Source organism: Leptomonas pyrrhocoris (assembly GCF_001293395.1).
Source record: "Leptomonas pyrrhocoris isolate H10 chromosome Unknown, whole genome shotgun sequence".
NCBI lineage: Eukaryota > Euglenozoa > Kinetoplastea > Trypanosomatida > Trypanosomatidae > Leptomonas > Leptomonas pyrrhocoris.
Window position 1 is genome coordinate 301,406 of NW_015438385.1, and position 25,942 is coordinate 327,347.

Consider the following 25,942-nt stretch of genomic DNA (forward strand, 5'->3'; position numbering starts at 1 on the left):
AAGGGAGAATCGCTGACAAGCTCCGCAAAGAACAACCTCCTTCACTGCGCAGAGCTCATGACAGCCTCCAAAACTTGGTACGAAAGCTGGAAAAGGAAGGGATGAAAGACCGCCGCCGTCTACGGCTTTCACTTCGTCAGCTAGAACCGCGCTTGTAGCCTCTGCACCTTTTAACAAACGAACGCTGTTCAAAGCGGGAGTTGTGGTCGTGGATCTGAGGTTCTACACGAAGCGATATGAACTTCATTTATATACTCCTTTGTATGCTAAGCACGGGAAACGAAACCCCCAACGCATCCACACGCAGCCGATCAAAACCAGCAAATCGGCTTCATCCGGCTTTCTCTTTCCCTCACGCTTTCGATGCTGCCCAAACAAGCGCCGCGGACGCGGAGAAAAGAAAGAGACATCACGGAGAGGAGAAACGCAAACGGCATCGCAGCTCGTCTTCTTTGGCCTCCGCACCGCCCTGAAACGTGCCGTCCTGCGCACCCCTCATGCAGCGGAGCCCTCCGCCCTCATGCGCTTCGACTCGGCCTCTTCCTCGTTTTCGGCCTTATCCGTGTCGGAGCGCCCGCGCTTGACGCTCAGCCGCCTCGGCAGGCGGTTCTCCTCATCCTCCAGCAGTGACCCCCGACCGCTGGGTGGGTCGATGGACTCGAGCCCCGCCACGGGAGACGGGCTCGGCGAGATCAGCGCCGCCGTAAGGGACGGCGACAGTGAAGGAGAGGAGATGTGCGGCGTGCCATTCGCCGTGGGCACACGGGGCGAGTGGGTCGACGAGGCGGGAAGGACTGGCTCCGCTCCGGCGTCGGCCGCGGCCGGTGTGTCCGCCGTGAGTCCCCCCGATGCCTCCGTTGCGTCTGCCGTCGCCGTCTCCTCCGCACCCTCTTCGTTGTCGTCCGACTCCGCCTCGATGCTGCTGAGGTCGGCCAGCGGGTCCTCGTCGTCGTCGCTGGCGGTCAAGGACCGGGCCAGGCTGTTCAGCCGCTCCTCCGTCACGGCGTCTAGCGCGGGCGTGCGCAGCGGCGGCTCGAGGCCAAAGTCGATGGCCGCCGTGTCGAAGTCAGCGAAGCTCGACATGGTGGAGCGCTCCATCGAGCTGGCAATGCTGGAGGTCTCCATCTCGGCCTGCTGGGCCTGCTCCGGCGTCTCCTCCAACGCCTTTTGCAGCTGGTCGTACAGCACGGGCGACGCCACGGCCAGCTGCTCGCCAAACTGCGCGAGGACGGCGGCGGCGACGGACTCAAACGGTTTGGCCGAGGCGGCGGTCGGCGGTGCGTTCTGCTCCGTCTTGCTCATCGAGTCCTCGCCGCGCAGCAGGGTGACGAAGGGACTGGGCCCCAGAGACCCCGTGCTGCTGAGAGTGCTGCCGCCGTAGAGCTTCTCGCGGTGCACGCCGTCGCACACGTCCGACAAGAGGTGGGCCAGCGACGAGCTCAGTATGTTGTCGCGGTGGCTGCACTGCAAGAAGAGCCGCAGGGCCGAGTGCAGGAGGTTGGGACTGTTGGGAGAAGAAGCGGAGGGTGCCGAGGGGGCGGTGACGAGAGAGACCAGCCGCGCATCCCGTCGCTCCAGCACCGCGGCGATGAATGACGTGACGGAGGACTGCAGGTTGGCCAGGAGCCGCATCGGCCGCTCGAGGGTGCCGGCCAGTGCCGGGAGCAGCTTCGAGAGCGTCATGACCTCGAGGAAACTGTTGCACCGCGTGGTGTCGATTTTGGAGACGATGGCCGTGATGAGGCGCAGGCCGTACACAGTCTGCCGCTCCGTGACCCCGCTGAGCTGCGATGGGCCACCCGCACCGCCGCTGGGACCGCTGCTGGAGCAGCCACCGCTAAACTGCGCTGCCTCCATCAGCAACGAGACGAGGTGCGAGGCGAGGTGGAAGAGCGGGGGGCGGTCCACCACGTTGCCCTCGATCCAGTAACGCAGTACCTCGTGTCGACGCGCCTCCAGTTGGGCGTTGTCGCCGAACATCGCCAGCGTCAGCGACACGCCGACGCCGCAGCACTGCACCGCGTCCACGACGGACTGCGCCTCGGCGCTCGTGCGGGCCACCGTGATGGCGCGCAGTAGCATCTGCAGCAAACAGCGGTTCGGCGCCGCGTTGGACTCCGCCACGAGGTCCTCCACACACTCGGGGAAGTGCGTGGCGCAGCTGTAGAGGGTGTCGCACACGAGCTGAATCGCACGGGACGGCTGCACGACCCACTGCTGGACCGGGTAGGACGCAGGCGGGTCGTAGTAGCGCAGTGCGCACTCCATCACCACCGTCAGGAAGGGGAGCAGTCCGACGTGCACGAGCGAGGAGAAGATCTCCGTCCGCATGTCGACGCCGATCATCGCGTTTTTCACCGTCTTGGCGATTTCGCTCACAAACGCAGCGAGTTCGAAGACGTGCGCCACCTTGGACGGCTCGATGGCGGCCGGATCGGCGGACGGCGAGTCGAGCCGCACCCCCTCGACCGCCTGCTGGAAGGCGTTGGGTAAAATCGTCGGTGACGTGCACAGCTCCGTCAGCATCGACATGGTAAAGCGCAGCGTGAAGGTGCTCAGGAGCGAGTAGGAGGCGGCGTCTGCCGGTTCGAGGCTTAGTGGGATGAGGTCCTTCAAGAAGCCACAGGAGTAGAGGACGTGGATGCGGGACTTCATCGCCTCGGGGAGGTGACACGGGTCGTGAAAGGTGGCCCGGCGCTCCTCGAAGCTGACAAACCCGCTCGCCCTGTCGCGCCGCCCCAGCCCGTATTGGACGATGTCGATGCAGTCGTCAATGTACTCGTTCTCCACAAACTGGGCGATGATCCTACCCTCGGTGCTGTAGGGCGACTGCAGCAGTGCGAGCACGATCTTCGCAACGAGCTCCATGGTGGCCGTGTCGTTCGTCTTGCGACTCGAGTGGAACAACTGCGCTAACTTGATAAAGTACGACGCGTCGCCCCGCACGTAGAGGCCGAAGCGTTTGTTCTGGGTTTCGGCCGCATCGAGGATGGTGGCCAGGTTGCGAGGGTGTACGAGGAACTTATCAGCGATGGTCGGTAGCCGCTCGTCCTGCACCCGGCGCAGCCGCTCCGCCTGCTGGAAGGCTTTAATTTCTTTGTAGATTAAATCGCACCCGTCCTTGCTGTTGAAGCTGCACGCGATGTCGTTGCTCACCGCTTCGTCGTACCACATCAAGATGGTGTCGCCCTGAATGGTGTAGATGTCATCGAGGCTCACGTAGCTGGATAGCAGAAGATCGTTTGAGCTGTCTAGGGAGAACATCTGCAGACGAGCTGCTAACCTCGTGTCAGACTCCTCGTCACTTGCTTTACCGCGCTTGCCGCCAGTGGAAAGGGGAGCTCCCTCCGCTGCGTTGGCCGGCAGCGTCTCTGTCACGATCGACACGACGCCCAGCCCAATCTCCGTCCACTGCCCGGACTCGTGGGAGGCAAAGAGCTTCGCCTTCGTCAGCGGCTCCGCGCTTTCCATCGGGGCAGCTCAGGCAGTGAACAAAAATAGAAATTAAGTGAGCTCTGTTCTCTCCTCTCCTGTGGCGCCGTGAGCAGCGTGGGTGTCTGCTGCCCCGTCCCGTGGAACAGCGGTGAGCCTGGCTGTGTGCGTTCCCACGAAACGATGGCCAACCTTCTCCTTGATGCGACGCGAACGTTCTGCGGCGGTGCGACGATACAAAAAGCCAGCAAAGAAGGAGGTAAGAAGAACAAACGCGGAGGGACTTAGATGTGTATGACGGAACAGCTTCTATGAAAGTACGTACTCGTAATTCGTTTACTTGTATTTTGTGGTGGAAAGCAACCACAGACGCCGTCGCCGCTCGTCACACTCACGCACGAGGGCGTATCGACTCCGCAGCAGGGAGTTGCCACCGCAGCCAAAAGAAAAAAATCTGCACTGTTGTCGCGCCGCCTTGACTCGTCCAGGTGGAAAGGGAAAAGCGAAAAGATGAGAGAGGCGCCGAGAGTCCGGCGTCCGTACGCGTGGGTGATCGACTGCGCAGTACGGGCACGGTGCCCCCTCGCCCTCCTTTTCACTCCGTACACGCCAGCACAGCAGCCTCCTTCGGCCACAGGGGAACACAACCAACAAAAAAAAAAACGGAGGAAGAAGCAAGCAGTACTCCGCACGTTAAATTATATCGTACAGCGAAACTGTAAGGACCGTGTTGTTTATTCGAATGGACGGTCCACCACGAGTTCCAAGGAGTGTTGAAGGGGGATAAAGAAGCGCGAGCTACATACAACCGAGAAGAGTTTGCCGATCCAGACACACATGGAAGGAGGAGCAACCGCCTAACGTGCTGTGGACGACGGAACGGCATTTCAAATCAGTCGGCGAGATCCCTCCATGATTCTTCCGCTGCGCGATGCAACAGACACGGTCGGCTCGTGCTCTCTACTGTGTCGGTGAAAGAACTATTTCACAAGCGTGTCTTTCGCCGTGTATGCGCTCTTCTCGTTTCGTTGTGTATTCTACGGCTGACGCTGCCAAAGGCGCGCCAACGCAACAGCAAAAGAAAACGATGAAAGGGAGCACCATGTGCAATCCGGAAGTGGGCACCGCCCTGTGAGGCCCAATGGGTGATTTCCCACCGACGATCCATTTCTCTAAGCGTGAAAACAGCGACCGTAAAGTGATGAGGAGAGAAAAGTTAGTAAAGCAGTCTATCCGTCTAAATCTAGTGCGAAACAAGCAACCCCCCAAAAAAAAAATATATATATATATATACACGTACAGAGCTCCATAAGACAAAGGGCGTTAGCGGTGCCCCTGCGTGTCTGCGAGACGCCCCAGTTCCACTCCACACAGGAGAAGGTCATCCACCTCCGCCGTGAGCGCCGTTGCCCGCTCCAGCCGCTCCGTATTGCGTGTCCGGTGATCACTCAGCATCTTCGAGTAGCGCAGAAGCGACTGGGTCAGCTCCAACGAGTCTACTGACGGACTGCGACGTCGTGTGGGAGACGTCCCTGTGGAGGCGCACGGGCGGGTTTCGTTCCCCACGGATGCATTGCCGCGCTGCACACGTACCGCTGCAGAGGCGGCGCGAGCGGGACTGCACCGACTCGTAGAACGACGGGGCGATACGGGCGTGTGTGTGTTCATTGCTCCCTTTGCTATCCGTGTCGTCGTCGGCGTGCGCTGCGGAGACGGCGACAACGTCAGCGCCTGCGAGGAGGTGTCTTCCACGGTGTCTTCTCTTTTCGACAACGCAGCCGGCTCGTCCTTGTCGCTCCACTTCTGAATGAAGGGTGAAGTAGACGGTGCCTTCTCCAGCAGCGACGCCAGACGCTCGCGCAGGTGCATCACCTCCGTCTCCCACTCCTCACGCGCCTGTTCAACCAGCTCCGCGACGCACGCTGTGAACCACTCGGCCTTATCGTCGCACTGCGCTACAAAAAGGCTCGCGGAACAACTCACGTAGGTCTCCCAGCGGCCATTCACGTTAGATGGTCCAGTTATTCCATCGCCTATCCCGCTGTACGTGCTTTCCTCAACATTAGCGTCCGCTGCTCCCGCACCGTCCAGTCGTCGCTGCAGGCGTGCCACGGCGCGCCGCTCCAGCTGCAGGCGTCTCTCGTAATCCTCCTCCTTCGCAGTCCAGCGCTCCTCCAGCAGGACCTTTTCAGCGGTGAGACGCGTCAGATTCTTCTCGGCACCCCGCAGCGCCTGTGCGTGTTCGATGTCCAGCAACTCCGTCTGCCTCGCCACCGCGTCTTGCACGGCAGAGTTCGCGGCCTGCCGCGTGCGCTCGAGCTCCTCTTCTAGCAGCTGGAGGTGCTCCGTCAACTCCGCCATCTCTGAGGTGTAGTTCTGCCGCATCAGCTGGGTGTCACGCGTGTGCTTCTCCGCCGCCTTTGCCGCCTCTGCTCGCTGCTGCGCCAGCAGTTGCTCGTAGTGCAGTTTCTCCTTTGCGTGCTGCTTCGTCGCCATCGCCAGCGAGTCGTTGCTCGACCGCAGCGTCGCCTCGTAGCGCTCCGCCTCTGCCCGGTAACGCTGCCGCACCGACTCCTCGACCGAGACACACGCCGTCTGCAGCTGCTGCGACATTTCCCCTTGTGTCTCCTTCAGTCGATCGGTGCAGCTGCGGAGGGCCGTCATGACGGCGTGTGCGGTCGACTCCGCAGCGGTGTACAGACTCAAGAAATCCGCCTCTGTCAGCGCGAGCTGGGCGAAGTCCTTTGCGTCTTGCGCTGCCCACACCTGCGCCTGGAGGGACGGCGGGGGTGCGATGGAGGCGGCGCGGCGAGCGCTGTCCATCACGGCGCTGGCCTCTGCGATTTGCACCTTGGCCTCGACCAGCAGCTTTTCCAGCAGATGGACGCGCTCGCGCACGGCGTGCCTCTCGGGTGATGCGTCAGTCATGGGCGGGGTGGTGGAAGCGGACGGCGACTTCGGCTGCTCTGCTCGCTGATCGGAGGAAGGGGGAGGAGTGACGGTGTCACCCAACACACGCGCTAAGAACGGCGTCTCCGCACGTTGTGGGTTCTGCGGCTCGGGCGACATCATGGAGAGGTCACTGTGGGAGATGGGGTGCGAAACGGGTGTAACGCACGGCCTCTGCGCTGCAACGCTTGTGGGATCGAGTTGGTGCTTCAGTCGCGCCATCTCCTGCATGTTCTCTTCAAACCGCTGCAGCAGCCCTTCCGAGAACTGATCCACCTCAACCAACATGCCATTGACGCTGTAGAAGGTGTCCTGCCGTCGGGCGATGTCGGTGCGGAAGGTGTCCAACACACGCGCGTAGCGAGAGGTCAGCGCACCCAGCCGCTCCCTCCACGTCTGCGAGTGCATCAATGAGGCTTCGCTTGGTGAGATAGGGCCTTCCGTTAGTGCGGTTTGAGACTGCACGTCGCTTTGCATCTCTCCGGCGAGGCTGCGCTGCTCCTCCAGCAGCCCCTCCATGTTCTCTCGCAGCCGCGTCAGTGCTGCCTCTGACTGCGCCCGCTTCGTATTGAGAGAGGCGACGTCGGCGGTGCGGCGCTGCACCTGCGCCTCCGCCCACCGCAGCGCCGCATTGCGCAGTGTCTCCAGTGAGTGACACACAATCGGTATCACATCTGGAGGATGGGCCGTGCCTTGAGAAATGGAAGCAACACCACCTTTCCAGGCCGAGGAAGCCGAAGAGAAGGATGTGTCGAACACGAAAGGCTCGTGAAGTAGATGGCAAAGGTGCTCCTGAGCTTCCCTGTCCAACAGCTCTGCGTTGCGGGTCGAGTACGTCTCGAGCTCGCACAGACGACGCGCCAACTCACCTGGAAGGATCTGCCGATAAAGTTCCGCGCCAGATGCGGTGGTTGAGTTGCTGTGCTCTGCTGCCACGACTGCCACAGCCCGTCGACTCTCGTGCGTCTGTTCCCGTTGCCGGTGCTGCTGCTCCTCCTCCGCGTCCAACGCACTCACCTCGAGTGGATCATCAGTAAAACTGCTGTCAGCCAACAACGCCGCAGAGGAAGGTGTGGGCTGTGATGCGTGCACCGCTGCATCCGTAAGCGACCTCTCGTGCTCTTTAACGTACGCCGAGACGGCGCTCTGCAGCTCCGGTGCCTCTACCTTCGCTCTCTCACACACCTCCCTTATGGCGTCGTGCTTTCGAGCCAGCGTAGCGCGTGCGTCGTCGGCGGCTGACTTCTCTGCGCGCATGCTGTCCAGCTCGCCTCGGACCGCGTCGCGCTCCTTCACGACGGTGGCAAGCGTTTCGGTCAGCTGCGACACCTCCCTCGACGCGTCTGCGTGCAATTTCTGGAGCGCCTCGTGACGCTGCACCAGTCGCTCGTGGACCTCTTCCAGCTGCGACTTTTCGGTGACAGCGCTGTTCAGCGACGTGCGGGTTGCTTCGCACTCCTTCACGCAGTCCACGTACGTCTGCTGCAGCGCCTGTGCATCAACGCGGGTGTCATCCAGCATCGCCGTAACCGCGTCTTCAAAAACGCGCACCACCGCCCGCTGCTGCTCGTACCACGTGCGGTGGCTTGCTTCTCGCCACTCACTGAGTCGCGAAGCCAGTGAAAGGGCGGCGCGTTGGTCACGGCGCTCCTCCGCAGCGGACTGCTGCACCGCCTCGCCGTACTGCCTCTCCGTGTCGTAGAGGGAGCGGGTGTGCTGCAGTTCCCCGCGCAGGTGTGCCGCCTCCGTCGCCGCTGCGTCTTTTGCTAGCTCCAGTTTGTGCAGGCACGCCGCGTGCAGCTCGAGCTCCTGCGAGAGACGCTGCGTGAGGGCGTAGGAGCTGGCGTGGTGGTCCTGAGCGGCACGTGCAGTGAAGTCAGCCAGCAACTTCACTTTCTCCAGCAGAGCATCGTCCTGGGTGCGCGCTGTCGTCACATGCCACTCCTGCGCCCGCATGAGAAAGCCGCGTTGAAGCCGTCCGTCGCGCTGCGTCCGCCGTTGCATCGCCCACGCCCGCCAGCGAGCAAAGGTGGCCGCTGCGCAGTACTCCACCACGACAGAGCCGAGCTGCCCCACCTGGCCGTGCAGCTGCCGCATCTCGTCGTTGAGCTCCGCCGTGACGTCTGCGTGCGCGGCCTGCAGCTCGGCTAGCTGCCTTCGGTGCTGCTCGCCCAGCTGGAACTGCTCCTGCGCGTGCACACGTCGCTGTGTCTCGCTGCGCTCCTGGTGAATTGCCTGCAGCTGCGTCTTCTCCATCGTGAGTTCCTGCTGCTGCCGGCGCAGCGCTGTGTCGTGGCGGGCGTGCAGCCGAGCCAGCTCATTGCCGTGGCGCTCCACCAACTCTTTTCGTGCCTCAGAGTCGTGAGCTTCCAGAGTGCGCACCGTTCGCTGCTCCCGGGTCCACGCCCGCCACGCCGTCCACGCCGTGAGCGTCTGTGACTGTAGGAGGGCCCGCTCGAGGGCACACGCCAGCTGAGATGCGAGCGTACGCCTGCCTTGGTCGTGCTCCGTCTCCAGGCGGTGGCAGTGCGCCTCCCACCCCTCGCAGACCGCCGTGAGCTGTGCCGCGTCGTAACGCAACGACGCCGTCCACACCGTCAGCACCGTCCTCTCCCGCCGCTGCAGCGCCGACCACCACTGACACTCCTGCGTCTCAATGCCGCAGCGGGCGTGCGACTCGGCGAGGGCGACGTTCTCGACCCGACTGCACCACCATTTGTCATGCAGGCCGCGTCGCTCCATTCTCTCGCGCAGCAGCGCCGCCGACAGCTCTCCGTTCTTCACCTCGCCGTCGTAGCAGGCGCGGTCGCGGTCCTGCTGCGCGCGTGCGGCGGCGTCAAGCTCCAACTGCAGTCGTACGTTGGTGCGCCGCAGCTGCTCCAAGTTGTCCCTCAGCTGTGCCACTTCGGCTTGGTGTCGAGAGGAGCTTGTTTGCTGCTGCAGCAGCAGCTGCTGGCGCTGTTTCTGAAGAGAGAGCTTTAGCTCGTACGTCTCCGTCTTGCTGCGCTGGAGTTCATGGGTGCTGCGGCACTGCATCCACTGCGCAAAGTAACGCATTCGCAGTGCCTCGTTGTCGGCACGCACTGCACGATCCGTCAAAAGATCGCTGACAAGGCCATCCGCGCTGGCGCGTCGCTCCCTCACGCGTCGCTCATCTTTTGCTTTCTGTAGCAGCTGCTGTGCGGCGGCAAGTTGGTTCTCCAGCTGCACGCACCGCTCACTCAGCGGGGCGAGGGTGCGCACCTCACTCGCGAGTTTCGCTGCCTCGTCTTGCAGCGCGCGGTGTCGATGCCGCAGCCGCCCTACGAGGCCCAATAAACTGTAATGAACGAACTCCTCTTTGCGCTGCATCGTCGCCTGCCACTCCCGGTGTTGGCCCTCCCAATATGCATTCACCTGTTCTGAGAACGCCCGCTGCTGAGCCACGTGGGTGTGGAACGCTCGTTGCTCCTCGTGAAGGTTGGCCTGCAGACCCACAGCGGTCTCGCGAAGCTTTTGTTCCTTGGACCAGAAGAGCTGCTCCAGGTGCTCTTGCTGACGGATGTACGTCCCCGTGCGCTCGCTAAACTCCACCGTCATCTCCTCCAGCGCTGTCCGCAGACGCCGCACCTCGTCCTCGTGCTCTGCGGCGGTGGTGGATGCAGAACCGGCGCCGGCCGTCGTCGCGGTCTTCTTTGCTGATTCCTCACGGTTGATCGACGGCCGCGGCTCCAGCGCTGCACCGAGACGGTCGTGAAGGACCTGCTGCGTCGTGGCCAGCTCCTGGCGAAAGAACTGCGCGCGCTTCTCCGTTTCCACGGCCGCCTCCTCCAGCCGTCGCAGCTGACGACTATGCAGGCGCGATCGCCAGGTGTAAAAAACACGCTGCTGAGACACCACCTCTCGCTGACGGGCGATCGCCTCGCAGGCAGCTGCCTGATACGCCTGCCGCGTTGCCCTCTGCCGCGTCGCGTACTCGCGGGTGAGGTTGCGAATCATGGCTTTCTTCATCCACACGAGTATGACGTGGTGGGCGAGCTGCTGTTGATGTTGGTTGAGTCGCTGGTCCGCAGCTCCTTCCTCGAGATGATGTCGGCGTTCCCGTTCTAGGCGCATGACACCGTCGTGGGTGTCCTTCATGTCCGCCAGCTCCGTCGCGTGGGCGTCAAAGTAGCGTCGCATGCTCGTCTTCGCTGCCTGCAGCTCCTTCTCTTTCTCGCGCACGTTTTGCAGGCGTACCGCCTTCTCCTCCAGGGCACCGAACTGCTCGTAGAAGAGGTGGGCGCTGTGCTGCAGCAGCTGGGCAGCGACTTCTTGTTTTTGCTGAACACCGGTCTGCAGCTCCACGGTGTAGGGATTCGCAGCTGCCCCGCTGTCGTCTACCGACGCTTCCACACCGTCCCTCTCCAGCTGTGTACGCAGCAGCGCAAGATCGTCTTGAACACCCAAGACAGCAGCTTGAGCCTGCTGCACCGACTTCGCGAGTTCCTCCATTCTCGAAAGACAGACTTTCTAGCGATTCAACAACAATAATTGGTATCTAACGCAGCAGTCTCTCTTCCCTCTCCCGTGGTTGACAGCTTGCCAACGTGTGTGTGTGTGCGTGAAAGGATAATAAACATACAAAGCTGATGAAGGCGGGCGCTGATGGACTACACTTCATTACCACGGCACCTGGTCCTCAACGCCTCCAGACTTTGCGCCGCGCGCCTTCTCGCAGTTCGAGTGATGGCAACCTTCGCAGAGGCCGCAAGTACTGCTACTGTCAGCACAAACAAACCGCTGGTGCTTTCAACGAGTTTGGAGAACGAGACAAAGATGCGAGGGAGGTGACGGAAAGCGCGATTCCGAGAGAGAGAGAGAGGAAAGGGACGTTCACCAACGTCCGTCGTATTCACACGTAGAATAAACATCGACCGAATCGATATGAGCAGCTGACTTCGTAAAGAGCACAAAAATGCGCGCAGAAAGGCATCGCCTCGGGATGGGCGGTGGAGAGGACTCCGAAAGCGATGCGTTGCCTCCCTCGAAGCGCCTTCATTTGGCCGCCATTGAGAGTCAAGTGCTCGGGACACGGCAAACCCGTCGTCGCGGAAGGCAGCACGAGTTCTTACCTAGAAACGAAACGCCGCATCATCCTTTCACTCCTCCAGACTTAACAGAAGAAAGAAGACAAGCGCCTCACCCGCAACAGCACTGTTCATGGCGAGGCGAAACTAGCAGAACAACAACAAAATAGCTAAATAGGGTGCCTCGAGAGACGGGCAGTGTATCGACTCCCCGCACCCGTGCTCAAAGCCGTTGAACCATTAAGCACAGGCCATAATGTCGCAAGTGGCCATGATGGAAGAACCGATCTGGCAGGAAACAAGCAACATGCAGTTGAAGCAAATGCCCCGAATCAACGCTAATAAAAAAGGAAGCGAATAGGTACACAAGCAAAGCGCCACAGTAAAAACAGCTAGTTGCTACTTCTAGGCGCTGTACGACGGCTATGAATCGACGGAGACGGAAACGCGGAAGATGCGCGCGACACGATACGGCTCTCCACGTCCATGAAGCTCGCGCATCGATCCAGCAGCCGCTCTACCCGCAACGTCAATTCACCATCACAACGACGGAAGGTGAGAAGTGCCCTCTCTGTCTCCTCAATTAAAGCATCCTCCACCTCTCCCAGTTCGTCCGTCGCGTCCGCAAGTTCCTCAACAGTTTTCCGCAACTCATCCACCACAATACCAGTTGCGTTGAAAAAAGAACACTTCTCTTCACCGTCCTTCAAATGTGCCTGCTGCGACGTCAACGCCGCCAGCTCGTCCGCCACGGCCTCGCGCTCGCCCCGCAGACGCTCCAGCTCCGCCTGCAGTGCGCGCTGCTGCGCCGTCGCGTCCGCGGCGACCTGCCCGGCGGTGTCCGCCATGCGCGCAGCGAGGTCCGCCACCGCTTGCTGCAGCGCAGCGGCCTGCTCCGCGCACACCGCGTCCCGGGCATCCTGCTCCGCGCGCGCGACGCAGTCGTGCTCCTCCGCCTGCGCGCGCGCAAAGGCCTCGAGCGCCTCTGCGGCGCGGTGCGCGTCGTACTCCTCCGCCGCAGCGCGAAGACGCTCCTCCTCGTCCGCCGCGCGCGAGCGCAGCGCGTCCAGCTTGTGCGTCGTATCGTCGACCTCAGCGTTCAATGTCTCCATTTTCCGGAGGTTCTTTTTCTCTGCGCGGGCGTGTGCGGAGCGGAGTTCGGCTAGGACTGCTCTCACATCAGCAAGTTCTTTCCTCGCCTCGTCGCGCCTGGACTGCTGTTGCTGGCAATCCGCATCCAGCTCCTCGAGCCTCTTCCGCAAACCCTGCTGATCGGTTCGTAAACGCCTCAGCACTGCCACGCTCTCGTCGTAGTCCCTCAGTGCAGTCTCCTGCGTTGCTGCAGCCTCACGCACCTCGGCATCGATCCGTTGCTGCTGCTCCTCACGCGCTCTCTCCAGCTGGTGGATGCTGCACTGAACTTGTGCGCAGTCGCTCCGCAGAGCGTCGACCGCTCGCTTCAGGTCGTCTTCCTCACGGTGCAGGTCAACAACGCGGCGCAGCTCAGCGCCGCTCTGCTTCACGACCTCTTCCAGTCGTTCCTCCGCCTCTTTGCTCTGCCGCTGCAGCTGCGAAAGGTGTGTCGACCACGCGTCTAGGCATGCCTCGTCCGCCAGCGAGTGCGTGTGGGCGTCAAGCACCGCAATCTTTGCAGCCACCGCGCACGCGTACTCACGACACGCCTCTCTCACGCAGTCTCCGTAGCGCAGTTCCAGAACCGCCCGCTGGCGCGCCGCGCGCTCTAACTCGTCCGCCGCGCACCGCCGCTCCTCCGCTGCCGCAAGCAGCCGCTGCTCCTGCGTCTCCAACTCCGTGCACGACTGCTGCAACATCCGCTGCCGTATCAGCAGTGACGCCTCCTGCGTTGTGTAGGCGCTGCGCATCTCGCTCATCTTCTCCTCCATCGCCCTCAACTGCTCGAGCGCCTCCACCTCCCGTTCTCGTGCCGCCTGCACCGCCGCCTCCGCCCGCCCCTCCGCCACCGTCACACGGTCGAGCAGCGACTCGTCATTTGGGCGGGCAACCCGCTCCTGCGCTCTCTGCAGCTGCTCTACGCTGCTTGCTGCCGTTTCAGTGATTGCATCAGAGACCGGCGATGCAGATGCCATCGGTCGTTGAATGGGCTCAGCCGATTTAGGCTGAGGGGTGTCGGGCGTGTTGGCTGAATGAGAGATGAGGGAGGGGGTAGTGGAGGGAGCAGCGTGAGTGCGGCAGTCAGGTGAGACTTCAGGGGGCTCGTGGAGACGCACGAACAACGACTCTTCCACCCTACGACGCCAGAAGGGTGAGGACGTGCCGTTGGAAGTAACGGATCCGGCGGGGCCACGCTGTAGTGGCGTCTGTGCCGGCGAGGACGTGTGCGGGGCCGCACTTGGGGGTTGTGCCTTCTGCGGGCCAACAGAAGTCAGCAATTCCTCCGTCATCCTCTGGAAGGAGGAAGTTAACGGGTTAATGAAAGGAGGAGTGAGAAGTGTTCTCGACCGGTCAACAGAAGGTTTGTCAGGTGATAAGGTGTGTTTTGCAGTTGACCCGGCATGCATAGTGCTTGATCTCGCCGATGGAGCACCGTTACAGCCGAAGCAACAGGCGTCGATGCACGGACGGCTGGCGTAGCGGCCCTTCGCAGAGATGCACGTCAGCACGCTGAGGCCCTCAATCGCCACACCGGGCAGCAGCACCGGCAGCAGCGGGTTGTCCAGCAGGTTGCCCTCGCGGCGGCACACGAGCACCTCGCACAGCGCCTCCATCGTTGTGCCGAAGCTCGTGCACACGTCGCAGATGGACGGCACCAGCGAGAAGAGGTGCTCCGCGCACAGCACACGCCCCGCCACCGCCGCGTCGCCGCCGCCGCACGTGTACACCGCCAGCCGCACCTGACGCACGCACGCAGAGGCCTCACCGCGCTCGGCGTCGGGCGGCAGGCTGCACAGCTGCTTCAGCACCGTTGCGAACAGCCGCTGCTGCGCCGGCGTCTGCAGCGGCACCGTCGTCTTCTGCTGCAACAGCGGCGACGTCGCGGCGCCCACGCGCAGCGCCTCGCCCAGCGGGTCCTCCTCCCCCCACGGGTACACACGCGCAGCGTTGAACACGCACTCGCAGGGGCTTCCCGCGTGCTGCGCGCCGCAGAGCCGCACCACGTCCTCCGCGGCCAGCCGCACCACCTGGTAGAACGCCTTCGCCACGTGGGACGCGGGGTCGCCGTGCAGCACCGTGGAGCGGCGCGGTGCACTCGTGCAGGCCGCGGCGGGTCGCCGCACCGCCGCACCGAACTGCGCCCGCACGTTGTCCGCCACGCACATCGCGTAGAGGGTGGTGTAGAAGGGGGCGTGCACCACCGTGTCGAAGGGGAAGGGCTCGGAGCTGAGGTCGCCCGCGCAGTGCAGCGTCACCTGCTGGGTGCCGGACACGGACAGCGTCTCATCCCCATCTTTGTCCGGTGGGTAGATGAACACGCCCGTTTGCACTTGCTGAACTTTGAAAGTCGGGCTAATCATGTCATCGAAGAGGCGAGTCAGAGCTCAGCAGTTAAAGCGTGCGTTGAATACAGAAGAAAGTGAAGACGGTCTCAATAGTCAGGGCACATTGAATGTATATTGAATGTATTTGCAGTGTATTTGCTAATGGAGTTGTGAGTGTATGTATAAGCACACAACCGTTGACGTCAGCGATGAGTAGCGGATGTAAAATAAATAATGAAGACAACAGCGTTAATTGAACGTCTCGGACCTAATCTGTTGAAGGAGAATAGTCACCTACGCCGGTACTCGCCAGCACGGCGATTTGCAGGTGGAAGAGGACGCTTTGGATGTAAAAGAAAAAAATAGCGGTTTTAAATTTAGGTAGAACTAAAAAATGTGTCAACACTGATGGAAGAAGCGCAACGACAACAAAAGGGAAAGGCGTAGGAGAGAGGCATAAGGACGAGCAGCAAGTGGTGCGGTCGTCAACTTTGTCGGACGTGGCGCAGCTGCTATCGAGGGCTTCTCAGCAGTGACGGCGTGCTTTCTTTCATGGTGGCAAACTGAGTCCAACGTGGGACGACGGAATAGGATGGAAACACGGCACCGTTTCTTTTCCTCGTGTTCAACGACGCTGTGGCGACCTTCGTCTTTCGAGGCACGCATAACGCACCACTTTTCAGCGTCGTGTGCCATCAGTGTTTATTACAGTTGCTTGGATCCTCAAAAAGAATATGTACAAGGAAAGGGGGCTCTAGTTCTCAGCAAATGTTAAAGGACAGTGGAGTTGTTCCGTTACACAAACAAACATGCGCTGTGGCGAAGCACCACAGCAGTACACAAGCGGAGGAAACCTCGAGCGCGTTATTCGCTGACGCTGATCTTTGAAGCGCGACTTACGTTCCTCTAACAACTCTTTCGAGGTGAGACGCGCGTTGCTGCAAAAAAACAGTAAAACCAATAAAATACCAACTCTCGTCTGTATGCACGACTAAAAGGAAAAGTGGATGCGGAACGCACAGGAGGAGACGCAGAGCCGCCGCTGCGCTTCACAGCCCGTCTGCAGAGTCCCAAAAGCCCCGCAACCGGCAGAAGAGGCAAAACAGTGAAGCAGTTGCGGTCTAAGGTGAAAAGGTGAGGCAAAAAAAAAAGCGGCGAGTATTCACCCCAACTGCAGCGGAGAGAGATCGTCAAACGCTGACATCGAACATTCACCGTCACCTAATTCAACCCTATCCGAAGAGTCCGGTTGCGTTTGTTCATCGAGGACGCCGACAAATGGGAAGCGGAGCAAGAAGCAATGCGGCTTTCCACGTCCATGAAGCTGGCACAGCGGTCCATCAGCTGCTCCACCCGCATCGTCAGTTCGCCATCGCCGCGGCGGAACGTGAGGAGGGCCTTGTCCGTCTCTGCGATCACGCCGTTCTCCACCTCCGCCAGCTCATCCGTGGCGTCCGCGAGTTCCTCCACCACTTTCCGCAGCTCCTCCAGCACAATGGCGCTTGCGCCGCCGAAGCTTGTCGTCTCCTGAGTCGCTGACTCCGCGCGCTCTAACTCGTCCGCCGCGCACCGCCGCTCCTCCGCTGCCGCAAGCAGCCGCTGCTCCTGCGTCTCCAACTCCGTGCACGACTGCTGCAACATCCGCTGCCGTATCAGCAGTGACGCCTCCTGCGTTATGTAGGCGCTGCGCATCTCGCTCATCTTCTCCTCCATCGCCCTCAATCGCTCGAGCGCCTCCACCTCCCGTTCTCGTGCCGCCTGCACCGCCGCCTCCGCCCGCCCCTCCGCCACCGTCACACAGTCTAGCAGCGACTCCTCCGCCGGGTGGGCAACCCGCTCCTTGAGCTTCCGCAGTTCATAGGGGCTGGAGGGCAACCGACTTTTCAGGGTACTCCGCGGTGGCGTGGGGGTCGAGCTGGACGCCGCCAGAGCAACGGGCTCTGCAGGGGAACTGTGCAGGCGACGGTAGGTTAAAATGCGGTCGACTGATGCATCAATGTGAGAAAGCGGGGACGACGCGCGGTGATTGGGCGTAGTTGGTGACGCTCTGCCGGTGAGTGGAGATCGTCTCGGCGATACGTTGGACGGTGGAGCAACAGAATCACGTTGCCCGCCACTGATGTGATCTGAGGCCGTTTCAGTGCTGCGTGCGTCCGCCATTATCTCGACCTCGCCTGTGGCACGTACGAAAGAGGGAGGAAACGCAGGTGCAGGCGGCGTGCAGACACGGTTCGACGGTCTGGGGGTAAGTCCTTCCCGTTTCGTCGGCCTGCAATCCCGTCGCAGAGGGCTCAGCGCAGCTGGACGCTGCCTTCGGGCACCGCTGCAGCCGAAGCAACAGGCGTCGATGCACGGACGGCTGGCGTAGCGGCCCTTCGCAGAGATGCACGTCAGCACGCTGAGGCCCTCAATCGCCACACCGGGCAGCAGCACCGGCAGCAGCGGGTTGTCCAGCAGGTTGCCCTCGCGGCGGCACACGAGCACCTCGCACAGCGCCTCCATCGTTGTGCCGAAGCTCGTGCACACGTCGCAGATGGACGGCACCAGCGAGAAGAGGTGCTCCGCGCACAGCACACGCCCCGCCACCGCCGCGTCGCCGCCGCCGCACGTGTACACCGCCAGCCGCACCTGACGCACGCACGCAGAGGCCTCACCGCGCTCGGCGTCGGGCGGCAGGCTGCACAGCTGCTTCAGCACCGTTGCGAACAGCCGCTGCTGCGCCGGCGTCTGCAGCGGCACCGTCGTCTTCTGCTGCAACAGCGGCGACGTCGCGGCGCCCACGCGCAGCGCCTCGCCCAGCGGGTCCTCCTCCCCCCACGGGTACACACGCGCAGCGTTGAACACGCACTCGCAGGGGCTTCCCGCGTGCTGCGCGCCGCAGAGCCGCACCACGTCCTCCGCGGCCAGCCGCACCACCTGGTAGAACGCCTTCGCCACGTGGGACGCGGGGTCGCCGTGCAGCACCGTGGAGCGGCGCGGTGCACTCGTGCAGGCCGCGGCGGGTCGCCGCACCGCCGCACCGAACTGCGCCCGCACGTTGTCCGCCACGCACATCGCGTAGAGGGTGGTGTAGAAGGGGGCGTGCACCACCGTGTCGAAGGGGAAGGGCTCGGAGCTGAGGTCGCCCGCGCAGTGCAGCGTCACCTGCTGGGTGCCGGACACGGACAGCGTCTCATCCCCATCTTTGTCCGGTGGGTAGATGAACACGCCCGTTTGCACTTGCTGAACTTTGAAAGTCGGGCTAATCATGTCATCGAAGAGGCGAGTCAGAGCTCAGCAGTTAAAGCGTGCGTTGAATACAGAAGAAAGTGAAGACGGTCTCAATAGTCAGGGCACATTGAATGTATATTGAATGTATTTGCAGTGTATTTGCTAATGGAGTTGTGAGTGTATGTATAAGCACACAACCGTTGACGTCAGCGATGAGTAGCGGATGTAAAATAAATAATGAAGACAACAGCGTTAATTGAACGTCTCGGACCTAATCTGTTGAAGGAGAATAGTCACCTACGCCGGTACTCGCCAGCACGGCGATTTGCAGGTGGAAGAGGACGCTTTGGATGTAAAAGAAAAAAATAGCGGTTTTAAATTTAGGTAGAACTAAAAAATGTGTCAACACTGATGGAAGAAGCGCAACGACAACAAAAGGGAAAGGCGTAGGAGAGAGGCATAAGGACGAGCAGCAAGTGGTGCGGTCGTCAACTTTGTCGGACGTGGCGCAGCTGCTATCGAGGGCTTCTCAGCAGTGACGGCGTGCTTTCTTTCATGGTGGCAAACTGAGTCCAACGTGGGACGACGGAATAGGATGGAAACACGGCACCGTTTCTTTTCCTCGTGTTCAACGACGCTGTGGCGACCTTCGTCTTTCGAGGCACGCATAACGCACCACTTTTCAGCGTCGTGTGCCATCAGTGTTTATTACAGTTGCTTGGATCCTCAAAAAGAATATGTACAAGGAAAGGGGGCTCTAGTTCTCAGCAAATGTTAAAGGACAGTGGAGTTGTTCCGTTACACAAACAAACATGCGCTGTGGCGAAGCACCACAGCAGTACACAAGCGGAGGAAACCTCGAGCGCGTTATTCGCTGACGCTGATCTTTGAAGCGCGACTTACGTTCCTCTAACAACTCTTTCGAGGTGAGACGCGCGTTGCTGCAAAAAAACAGTAAAACCAATAAAATACCAACTCTCGTCTGTATGCACGACTAAAAGGAAAAGTGGATGCGGAACGCACAGGAGGAGACGCAGAGCCGCCGCTGCGCTTCACAGCCCGTCTGCAGAGTCCCAAAAGCCCCGCAACCGGCAGAAGAGGCAAAACAGTGAAGCAGTTGCGGTCTAAGGTGAAAAGGTGAGGCAAAAAAAAAAGCGGCGAGTATTCACCCCAACTGCAGCGGAGAGAGATCGTCAAACGCTGACATCGAACATTCACCGTCACCTAATTCAACCCTATCCGAAGAGTCCGGTTGCGTTTGTTCATCGAGGACGCCGACAAATGGGAAGCGGAGCAAGAAGCAATGCGGCTTTCCACGTCCATGAAGCTGGCACAGCGGTCCATCAGCTGCTCCACCCGCATCGTCAGTTCGCCATCGCCGCGGCGGAACGTGAGGAGGGCCTTGTCCGTCTCTGCGATCACGCCGTTCTCCACCTCCGCCAGCTCATCCGTGGCGTCCGCGAGTTCCTCCACCACTTTCCGCAGCTCCTCCAGCACAATGGCGCTTGCGCCGCCGAAGCTTGTCGTCTCCTGAGTCGCTGACTCCGCGCGCTCTAACTCGTCCGCCGCGCACCGCCGCTCCTCCGCTGCCGCAAGCAGCCGCTGCTCCTGCGTCTCCAACTCCGTGCACGACTGCTGCAACATCCGCTGCCGTATCAGCAGTGACGCCTCCTGCGTTATGTAGGCGCTGCGCATCTCGCTCATCTTCTCCTCCATCGCCCTCAATCGCTCGAGCGCCTCCACCTCCCGTTCTCGTGCCGCCTGCACCGCCGCCTCCGCCCGCCCCTCCGCCACCGTCACACAGTCTAGCAGCGACTCCTCCGCCGGGTGGGCAACCCGCTCCTTGAGCTTCCGCAGTTCATAGGGGCTGGAGGGCAACCGACTTTTCAGGGTACTCCGCGGTGGCGTGGGGGTCGAGCTGGACGCCGCCAGAGCAACGGGCTCTGCAGGGGAACTGTGCAGGCGACGGTAGGTTAAAATGCGGTCGACTGATGCATCAATGTGAGAAAGCGGGGACGACGCGCGGTGATTGGGCGTAGTTGGTGACGCTCTGCCGGTGAGTGGAGATCGTCTCGGCGATACGTTGGACGGTGGAGCAACAGAATCACGTTGCCCGCCACTGATGTGATCTGAGGCCGTTTCAGTGCTGCGTGCGTCCGCCATTATCTCGACCTCGCCTGTGGCACGTACGAAAGAGGGAGGAAACGCAGGTGCAGGCGGCGTGCAGACACGGTTCGACGGTCTGGGGGTAAGTCCTTCCCGTTTCGTCGGCCTGCAATCCCGTCGCAGAGGGCTCAGCGCAGCTGGACGCTGCCTTCGGGCACCGCTGCAGCCGAAGCAACAGGCGTCGATGCACGGACGGCTGGCGTAGCGGCCCTTCGCAGAGATGCACGTCAGCACGCTGAGGCCCTCAATCGCCACACCGGGCAGCAGCACCGGCAGCAGCGGGTTGTCCAGCAGGTTGCCCTCGCGGCGGCACACGAGCACCTCGCACAGCGCCTCCATCGTTGTGCCGAAGCTCGTGCACACGTCGCAGATGGACGGCACCAGCGAGAAGAGGTGCTCCGCGCACAGCACACGCCCCGCCACCGCCGCGTCGCCGCCGCCGCACGTGTACACCGCCAGCCGCACCTGACGCACGCACGCAGAGGCCTCACCGCGCTCGGCGTCGGGCGGCAGGCTGCACAGCTGCTTCAGCACCGTTGCGAACAGCCGCTGCTGCGCCGGCGTCTGCAGCGGCACCGTCGTCTTCTGCTGCAACAGCGGCGACGTCGCGGCGCCCACGCGCAGCGCCTCGCCCAGCGGGTCCTCCTCCCCCCACGGGTACACACGCGCAGCGTTGAACACGCACTCGCAGGGGCTTCCCGCGTGCTGCGCGCCGCAGAGCCGCACCACGTCCTCCGCGGCCAGCCGCACCACCTGGTAGAACGCCTTCGCCACGTGGGACGCGGGGTCGCCGTGCAGCACCGTGGAGCGGCGCGGTGCACTCGTGCAGGCCGCGGCGGGTCGCCGCACCGCCGCACCGAACTGCGCCCGCACGTTGTCCGCCACGCACATCGCGTAGAGGGTGGTGTAGAAGGGGGCGTGCACCACCGTGTCGAAGGGGAAGGGCTCGGAGCTGAGGTCGCCCGCGCAGTGCAGCGTCACCTGCTGGGTGCCGGACACGGACAGCGTCTCATCCCCATCTTTGTCCGGTGGGTAGATGAACACGCCCGTTTGCACTTGCTGAACCCGATACGACAGCATGAAAGTCGTGGAGCGGCTGAACGCACGATGTGGTTGGTATTTTTGGTTGAGTTCCAAAGATAAAGCCTGGAAAATGAGAAGTGATGAGAGGAACAAAAGAGAGAAGAACACGTTTAAAAAAGCACTCGAAGAAAGATCAGTTACGACGCTATCATCTAAATGTGGGAGACTTTTTAGTTGGTTGACCAGCGCTCTTGGCCGCCTTGGGTTGGGTATTGAACGGTGGCTTAGAGAGAGAGAACGCGCTCTGGGAGCAGGCCTTCACCGCAGTCTCGGAGCTGCTCAAGGCGCTTTGGGCCCCGAGAGGGAAGATGGCACTCGAGAAGGAAAGCGGATGAGGAAACAGAGGATAATGGGAAGAGAGGTGTCCGGGCTTCACTGCGCGGCGGTCCGCTTGGCACGCAGAAACCCGAAAAGCAAAAGGCAAGACTGCCGGGTAGCCTCGTGCAGAGGGGCCCCGCTCCACGGCACTCATCGAGGCGCAGATACGAAGAAGAAGACGCGTTGTGTTCTTCCACGCATTACGCAGGGCTCGTACGAGGAGTATAGCTTCGAATGACGTCGAAGGAAATGTACAGGACTGCCCGGTAACTTTCCGTGAGCAGACGCTCAGCATTGAAGGAACGAACGGCAACTTTACCTGTTAAACGGCCACATGTATAAACTCCGCTAGCGCAGCAGCACCGCCTTGCTCTTCCTCACAGGGGAAACAGAGACGAAGGCGTCAAAGCTGCACGACAGGCTGGAAACAAGCGTCGCTTCAGGGAAGGTGGGGCTCTGCGAAGCGCCGTGCTTCATCGGGGACAATGTGGAAGCTGTTATGGATGCGCCTGGAATAGGTGTACGAGGAATGTTAGAGCCCTTAATCGGTTGCTCAGAGGGGCTTGAGGTGCAAGAGCAGAGAGGTGTTTTTGCCTTTGCCGGTGTTGCTGTGTCGAGACCTGAACGCTGAGTCACCGGGGCAGTTCTCTGCTTGGTTTCGTCGTGCTGCTCCACACTCGGGAAGAAGTCCACCTTCTCCGTTGCAACGGCGCTCACGAGATTCAGAGACGTGTTGCCCTGAAAAGAACGATCAGGAGTGCTCGCAATCGTCACGGGAGCGCTCGTCGCCCCGTTGACTATCTCACGCTCCTGCGCCGGCTGTGCATTATCTGTGAAGTCTACGTGTAGTTTCCGCGTTGGGGTAGCTTCGTTCTTGTCAACGACAGCAGCTAGCTCCTGTGTCGTACGGCTCAGCCCGTGCACTTCCTCCTTCTGCAGCGAAACACGGTGGTGTGAATTGTGTGATGGGGCGGTGGGGGCCTGTCGTTCTGTTGTCGCGGCCGCTATGCGTGTATCCGCGGCAGACAGCAACTCCTCCATCTCCCGCTCGAGATCCCCCATTTCTCGCGTCACGGTTGAGGTAGACGTCGTGCACACAGGCGGCGATGCCGCCGACTCCGAAACCTCAGGAGGCTGACGTATGAAGATGCTAAACTCCGCAGCGTCTGCACGTCTTATCGCCATCCGTACCTGCTCCTCACACATCGCACACTGCGCATCGGCCCACGCCTTTCTCTCCCGCACCTGCGCCTGCAGCACCGCAACCGCTTGCTGAAAGCGGTTTTCCACAGAAGCAATTTGTGCCTGCAGCTGCTGCTCTGCTGACTCGCGGCAGCGCCGTTCTGCCTCGTCTTCTTCTGCTCGTCGGCTGTGTTGGTGCTCTTGGAGCGCCGTCTGCGCCGTCGAATACGCCGTACGTTCTTGCTGGACCTTCTGACGCAGCTCGTGCAGCTCCTTCTCAAGCTGCTGCCGCGTCCCCGCAGCTGATTGCTGAAACTCTGTCAGCTCTGCCGCTGCGGTGCGACGCGTCTGCTGCAGAGCCTGAATCTTGTCCTCGAGCCTATTCAGGTAGGCAAGGCACTCCTTTTCCTGATTTCGACTGGATTGAATGACGGCTGCAGCGTGCGCTACGGCCTGTCTCGCCCGCTCCTCCATCAGCAGCGTGTGCTCGTCCAGTTCATCCTGAATAGCCGATACGAGCCCGCTACGACGCTCGAGGTATTCCGCGTAGGTGTGCGGCCCGTCCTCCGGTTTCGGCCTCGTCTCAGACCGTGGCGGGCTCATCGACTTGTGCATCCCCGCCGAGTGCCGCAGCGAAGCTCTTCGTTTGGACCTCATGACGCTGGCAGATGACGAGGGGGACACTCAGGTCCTACAGGCATACGTTTTCGGGGAAGACGGAACGGGCGACGATGTGTGGTGCCCGGACAGTGTTAGAAGAGGAAGAAAAGATATTAGTGCGAAGGGTGGGGGGGGGGGGGCGTGCATCGGTGCGGTGCACGATTCGAAGTGCGTCGTGGCGGGGAGAGTAGATTGCGAGCGGCGTGCACACCTTGGCAACACGCAGCAGCAGCCACTCTCCGTCAACATCAGTGGGTGAGGTGAGGGGGGGGACCATTGCTTGCCTTTGAAGGAGTTTGGACACCTTGGAAAGGCTCTCGTCGGGTTCATGCGGTTATGGAGTTTCCAAATAAAGACCTTTGGCAACAGAGAAACGTGCTCTAACTGCTTCATGTAGCGATGAAGAGGCAACAATGAATGAACGAAGTTCCGCATCTACCGAGAAGGAAAGGAAAGGAGAAAGCATCTACTGTCTATCGAAACACACGCCAACTCGCAGGCACGTACAACGGTGTGAGGGGTGTAGCACCCCCCGATCTACTCCCCTTCTGCTTCACAGCCGGAAGATGCGCTCCGGGGAGGGGATCACTTTGGGCTCCTTGACGTCGGGGTTCGACACGTGCGGCGTCTTCCGCGGCGGTGCGTCGGAGTGACGCCCAAAGTCGACGAGCTTTGAAGGCTTCGTGCGAACTCCAATTCCCTCGTTCGGCGGCGGTGCCCGCGGGGACGGCCATACGTGTGGCGGGGCGACGTCCGGCGAAGGCGTGGGGGCGGCGGAAGAAGAGGAAGAGGTCGAGGAGGACTGCTGCAGTGGCACGGAGAGAGACGGCAGGAGTTGCTTGCGCCTATCAAACTCCACAATACCCGCTGAGTGGTCGCGCCGGCCGCCGTCTGCCCTTCGCGGGGGCGGGGAGGTGTCGCGCTGTGGCGGCTGCGACGGCGTGGGTGCCCGTGGCGCACTCGTCGCACCAGCAGAGCGGCTGAGGTGGAAGGAGTCGATGTCAACGAAATCCGTCCCCGTCGAGACAGAGCGCAGCGGCATCAACGGCGTCTGCGTGGCGCTGGACGCCCGCTGCGGTGTCACCGGCGGTGTGTGCAGCGACGTGTGCCGTCTCCACTTATCATAATAGATGCGGTAGATGCGCTGCCTCACTTTGAGCTTTACGAGCTGGTAGTGCGCCAAGGTTTCCGCGGAGAGCGTGAAGAGGCGCTCCTGTGTCTCGTGTGCCTGTGACGCGTTCACCGCGACTTTCTCTAACGACATAGAGAGTCCGCTCCGGTCTATCGTAGCGTGAAAGCGGGCAGGAGACATCGGAGGGGAGCAACCACCCGGTGAGGCTCCGGCGAGAGCGGCCACTGGACTCGATAGGCTGCGCGGCGTTGGGATCTCCTCAAACGACTCCTCCTCCCACAGCGGTGACACGCGCAGCGGCGCCTCCACCGCAGTGTCCGGCTTCACACAGAAGTAGGAGCTCATGCTGGGAGGCGAGGCGCTGTCCCGTGTGGCGGAGAGGGAGTAGCGGTACGACTCACCCGGGACGGTGCTGCAGAGAGGATCGCGGGCTTCATCATCCTTTTCATTGCCCTCGATGCCGCCGGTGTGTGTGGAGGGCGGCTCCGCAGACGGTGCGGCGGCCAATGGCTCGCCGGTAGCTCCGTCGTCTTCGAATTCCGTCTTCTCCAGGGGAAGGGCAGCGTCGCCATCGATGCGAGCTGCGAGATGAGACGGCGGGAAAATGTCCCCGTTGAGATCCGCCGCGTCGGTCTCCGTCAAAGCTTCTACGTCATGGACGCGAATGAGGAAATCGCCTTCATGATCCGAGACGCTGCTGAAGCTGCTGGAGTTGGAGAACTGAATGCTGTGCTCTCGTGGACTGCTACGATGGGGCATTACGCTGAGACAGACAGCGACAGAGGATGAAGTGCGCAGCAGCCGTTCACGCAACAGCAATGGTTTCTTTTTTCACCTGAAAGGAATACTGTTCGTAATGTACGGCCGACACGGTTGATCTCCAATTTTGTGGGGCACTAATATCGGGTGAATGTATGCTGATTGTAAAGCGACGGTGGCGGCTTCACCGCAGAAGACGAGCGCATGCAGGTCGGTGAACAGCGTAGCGTCGCACCCAACTCCACAGCAAAAGCGCTGTCATCGATCAGAAAAGAAAGAGCGCGCCGTACGAAGCGAGGAGGGAAGCGAATAGAGTACAGGGAGTATCTCAGCACAACTACACAAAAGAAAACACCTTGTTCCGCTGCATCGCCCGTTGCATCTGAGATGGCTCGGCATGTACATATGTTACTGCAGTGCATGTTTATGTTTCCATCAGAGAAAGAAAGGAGAGAAGTCCCCGACATCCGCAAAGCGTGCTCCTGAGCTTTTCAACCTGCCGCGATAAAAACGAAACAAATGGTGTGCGCGCTTCGTAAAGAGTA

The 25,942-nt window shown here is 61.1% G+C and overlaps 7 protein-coding genes across 9 annotated transcripts; all 7 read right to left on the reverse strand.

Moving 5' to 3' along the window:
* Positions 1 to 495: 495 nt before the first annotated feature.
* On the reverse strand, positions 496 to 4,149 carry ABB37_09201 (hypothetical protein; the record flags this gene model as incomplete). The annotated part of the gene is made up of 1 exon (XM_015808547.1): positions 496 to 4,149. Exon 1 carries the CDS (start codon positions 3,469 to 3,471, stop codon positions 496 to 498), a length of 2,976 nt encoding a protein of 991 aa, XP_015653000.1. The 5' UTR covers positions 3,472 to 4,149.
* A 606-nt stretch (positions 4,150 to 4,755) lies between these two features.
* ABB37_09202 (hypothetical protein) lies at positions 4,756 to 11,149 on the reverse strand (the record flags this gene model as incomplete). Of its 2 annotated transcripts, none has more annotated exons than XM_015808549.1 (1): positions 4,756 to 11,149. In XM_015808549.1, exon 1 carries the CDS (start codon positions 10,852 to 10,854, stop codon positions 4,756 to 4,758), a length of 6,099 nt encoding a protein of 2,032 aa, XP_015653002.1. In that variant the 5' UTR covers positions 10,855 to 11,149. The 2 variants fall into 2 exon arrangements, with proteins under 2 accessions (XP_015653002.1, XP_015653001.1); XM_015808548.1 differs by having other exon boundaries at positions 4,756 to 11,143.
* A 672-nt stretch (positions 11,150 to 11,821) lies between these two features.
* ABB37_09203 (hypothetical protein) lies at positions 11,822 to 15,293 on the reverse strand (the record flags this gene model as incomplete). Its single annotated transcript, XM_015808550.1, has 1 exon — positions 11,822 to 15,293. The coding sequence occupies exon 1, from the start codon at positions 14,921 to 14,923 to the stop codon at positions 11,822 to 11,824; it is 3,102 nt and encodes a 1,033-aa protein (XP_015653003.1). The 5' UTR covers positions 14,924 to 15,293.
* Positions 15,294 to 16,108: 815 nt separating this feature from the next.
* ABB37_09204 (hypothetical protein) lies at positions 16,109 to 18,506 on the reverse strand (the record flags this gene model as incomplete). Its single annotated transcript, XM_015808551.1, has 1 exon — positions 16,109 to 18,506. Exon 1 carries the CDS (start codon positions 18,134 to 18,136, stop codon positions 16,109 to 16,111), a length of 2,028 nt encoding a protein of 675 aa, XP_015653004.1. The 5' UTR covers positions 18,137 to 18,506.
* Positions 18,507 to 19,321: 815 nt separating this feature from the next.
* Positions 19,322 to 21,634, reverse strand: ABB37_09205 (hypothetical protein; the record flags this gene model as incomplete). Of its 2 annotated transcripts, none has more annotated exons than XM_015808553.1 (1): positions 19,322 to 21,634. In XM_015808553.1, exon 1 carries the CDS (start codon positions 21,341 to 21,343, stop codon positions 19,322 to 19,324), a length of 2,022 nt encoding a protein of 673 aa, XP_015653006.1. In that variant the 5' UTR covers positions 21,344 to 21,634. The 2 variants fall into 2 exon arrangements, with proteins under 2 accessions (XP_015653006.1, XP_015653005.1); XM_015808552.1 differs by having other exon boundaries at positions 19,322 to 21,410.
* A 378-nt stretch (positions 21,635 to 22,012) lies between these two features.
* On the reverse strand, positions 22,013 to 23,538 carry ABB37_09206 (hypothetical protein; the record flags this gene model as incomplete). The annotated part of the gene is made up of 1 exon (XM_015808554.1): positions 22,013 to 23,538. The coding sequence occupies exon 1, from the start codon at positions 23,501 to 23,503 to the stop codon at positions 22,013 to 22,015; it is 1,491 nt and encodes a 496-aa protein (XP_015653007.1). The 5' UTR covers positions 23,504 to 23,538.
* A 521-nt stretch (positions 23,539 to 24,059) lies between these two features.
* ABB37_09207 (hypothetical protein) lies at positions 24,060 to 25,653 on the reverse strand (the record flags this gene model as incomplete). The annotated part of the gene is made up of 1 exon (XM_015808555.1): positions 24,060 to 25,653. Exon 1 carries the CDS (start codon positions 25,395 to 25,397, stop codon positions 24,060 to 24,062), a length of 1,338 nt encoding a protein of 445 aa, XP_015653008.1. The 5' UTR covers positions 25,398 to 25,653.
* Positions 25,654 to 25,942: the final 289 nt, after the last annotated feature.